The sequence below is a fragment of the Typha angustifolia genome, chromosome 15 (assembly GCF_048772165.1).
Source record: "Typha angustifolia cultivar Huaian chromosome 15, ASM4877216v1, whole genome shotgun sequence".
Taxonomy (NCBI): domain Eukaryota; kingdom Viridiplantae; phylum Streptophyta; class Magnoliopsida; order Poales; family Typhaceae; genus Typha; species Typha angustifolia.
The window spans coordinates 1,079,940-1,082,641 of NC_133253.1; the positions used below are offsets into that span (position 1 = coordinate 1,079,940).

Below are 2,702 nucleotides of genomic sequence, written 5' to 3' on the forward strand. Positions count from 1 at the left end.
TATATAAAAACGACGTATGCCATACATACTGTGTGATATATATATATATATATCTATCTATCTATCTATAATAGGTGTTGCCCTTGTCATTATTATTCTCTCTCCCTTCTCCAGGTGTCAGGATAACAAAATCTCAATAATGGACTAAGGAACTACTTCCTCCATAGATTTACTCACTTACTTGGTGAATTTATACCTCCTATGAGGCTATGACACTTTGAAGAAACACACACACACACACACACAAAAATCTATATATCGGATTCGGGTCGAACAGAGCTCTAATGGTTAGCATTAGCTACTGGTGAAAGAAATGCCACCTCCCTCTCGGTCGTGTCCCTTGTTCCCCAATGGGTTCAACTTGGGCATACATGAGTGAGTTGGTCCAGAGAAGAAGAGAAGAGAAGAGAAGAGAGGAGAGGAGAGTGAGGAGTGAGGAGTGAGGACCATCTTATCAGCAAGGGCCTGGTCGCCCGGCCAAACCAACAAGGATTCAGATTTGCTTTAATGCTCTTGCTCCCCTGATGCCGACGTGTCAGGGCACTTGGCGTCCTTAACAGATGTAAGCCGTTAGATCTCGTGATCTGATGGCGATGTATTGGGCCCCCCACCACTCACTTGCTCCCCCTTGTCTTGTCTCTCTTCCATACCAGAGACCCTCATCCTTCCAGTGTTCCGCCGGTTCATGTTTACTCTTTTTTTTTCCCCCCCTCCTCTGCTCTCCCTGACTGCAGGAATTTGCTGCACTCGAATGTTTGGCAACTGCCCAATCATAATACTTTATCTGGCAGCCAATGGGAGGCTGCCAACTATCTGACTGTAGAGAGTTCTTGCAGTTGGGTCTGTAGAGAAATTAGTTCCATTTCTTTCTTTAAAAGTCTTTCCTTATCACACTCATCCCTAAGTTTGGTACCATGGGCTGTGTCCTCTTCTTTCTTGTTAAGGTAATCATCTGACTCTTAGAAATATAGTAAAAAAGTAAAATAATATATGGCAATATATATAGTTTGGTTAGCTAATTAAAAGTAGTTTAATTCTAATCCTTACACATTAAGCAAAACAGTCCAATCTTAATTAATGCTCTCGATATATCCATTCTAATATGTCACATGGTCTCTAAACACACAACAAAGTGTAGTACCACCTATATAAGTACCTAATTAATTACATGAGATAAATATATATATATATATATATTCTCCATAGTGGTTGAATGACTCAAGTCAGGCTAGAGAAAATGTAGTACTAGGAAAATTAATAAAAAGGATTTCTGATAACAGTAGTACTTAGGGCATCAAGCTCACATTACTACTAGCCTAGCTAATACAATTAATATACTCTACTAGCTAGTCTCCTCCTAATTAAACCAACTAGATCTTCTTATAATTAAAACTCTCTCTCTCTCTCTCTCTCTCTCTCTCTCTTCTTCCTCTAAGACCTGAGGAGACTCCTTATGATCTCAGCTTGAGGGCTATTGTTGTCCATCGTCGCCATTAGCTCCGACAGCCGGTCGCTGAGGTCGTCTACTTCCCGGTGCAAGCTCTTGATGTAGCTGCACGTCTCCTTGAGCAACTTAGACGCAGATGCCTACAAAATATATCAGCAGCATTCAGGTAATGAATGTATTACAAGTATATTATTTACATGCATGATCACTAAGCTCCTTCACGCGTATACACTTTCATTTGGCGTACCCGGCTAGTGTTTCTCCGGCGAGACTCGGGGAGGAGAGACTGGAGCTTGGAGATGAGATCGTTGATCTCCTCGTCGGTGATTCGGTTTCTCCGGCTCGACGACATATCTGGGAGAAATTCTTAGATCCCTCTCTTCTTCCTCCTCTCTTTTCTCTCTTTTGGCAGTGCAAAGAGATGGAGAGGAAAAAAAAGAAAATAAAAAAAAAGAAGAGGTGAGAAGGACTGAAAGGGAGTGGACTTAATCCTTTTAGAGATACATAAGAAGAGATATATATAGAGAGAGAGAAGTAATTTGGTTAAGGACTTGGAAAGGCAAGTCTGCGAGTACGTATTTTAAGAGGTGGTGATGGGCCTACGTGCCCCCGGTTTCAACTTTATGTGGGCCAACTTGTCACCCAAAGTGGGCCCAATTTTGTTTTGTAGGGCCCATGGGCTCTTCTTATTCACCCAACTTTGCTAACTCTCTCCTTATGACTCCTCAACATAAGTTTAAGCAGTTGGAATTAACCCTAACCTAGTACTCCTTTCCTAGTTTTTAACCGTTTTACGTTGTACCCAAAAGATGCCTTGTGTCTCATGTTATGCAAGTGCAGGACTCCTTACTATTGTCCTTAGTCTCTTGTCTTGTCATTGTTAGGGCTATTAATTAGCCTTTAATTAACTCCCAAATGATTCAATGTAAGCAAGGACACATACCTAGCTAGCCATGCTAGTGAAAATTAGATCAACTTAAGCTCTTCCTCCCTCTCCCTATCCAACTGATGCACACCCCTAATTAAGTACATCATGGTGAGAAGCCCGGCCCGTGAGATACGCGTGATCGCCCCTCGATCGACGGACACCTCATGACCCACGGGCCGGTGGCTCGATCCCACGTGTCACATGCCGGCCTAGTAGAGAGCATCGAGGGCGTCCACGTGATAGGGTATGGCGGAGCGGTGGCTCGGGGACCCACACCGTCAACCGTGGGCCGGATCCATGGCTCATGGGCCTATAACACCCTACCTT

The 2,702-nt window shown here is 43.3% G+C and overlaps 1 protein-coding gene across 1 annotated transcript; it reads right to left on the reverse strand.

The window, feature by feature from the left end:
* Nucleotides 1–1,260: 1,260 nt before the first annotated feature.
* On the reverse strand, nt 1,261–1,946 carry LOC140779249 (transcription factor ILI3-like). Its single transcript, XM_073124254.1, has 2 exons — nt 1,695–1,946; nt 1,261–1,587 (listed from the first exon to the last, which is right to left on the reverse strand). The coding sequence occupies exons 1-2, from the start codon at nt 1,797–1,799 to the stop codon at nt 1,432–1,434; spliced, it is 261 nt and encodes an 86-aa protein (XP_072980355.1). The 5' UTR covers nt 1,800–1,946; the 3' UTR covers nt 1,261–1,431.
* Nucleotides 1,947–2,702: the final 756 nt, after the last annotated feature.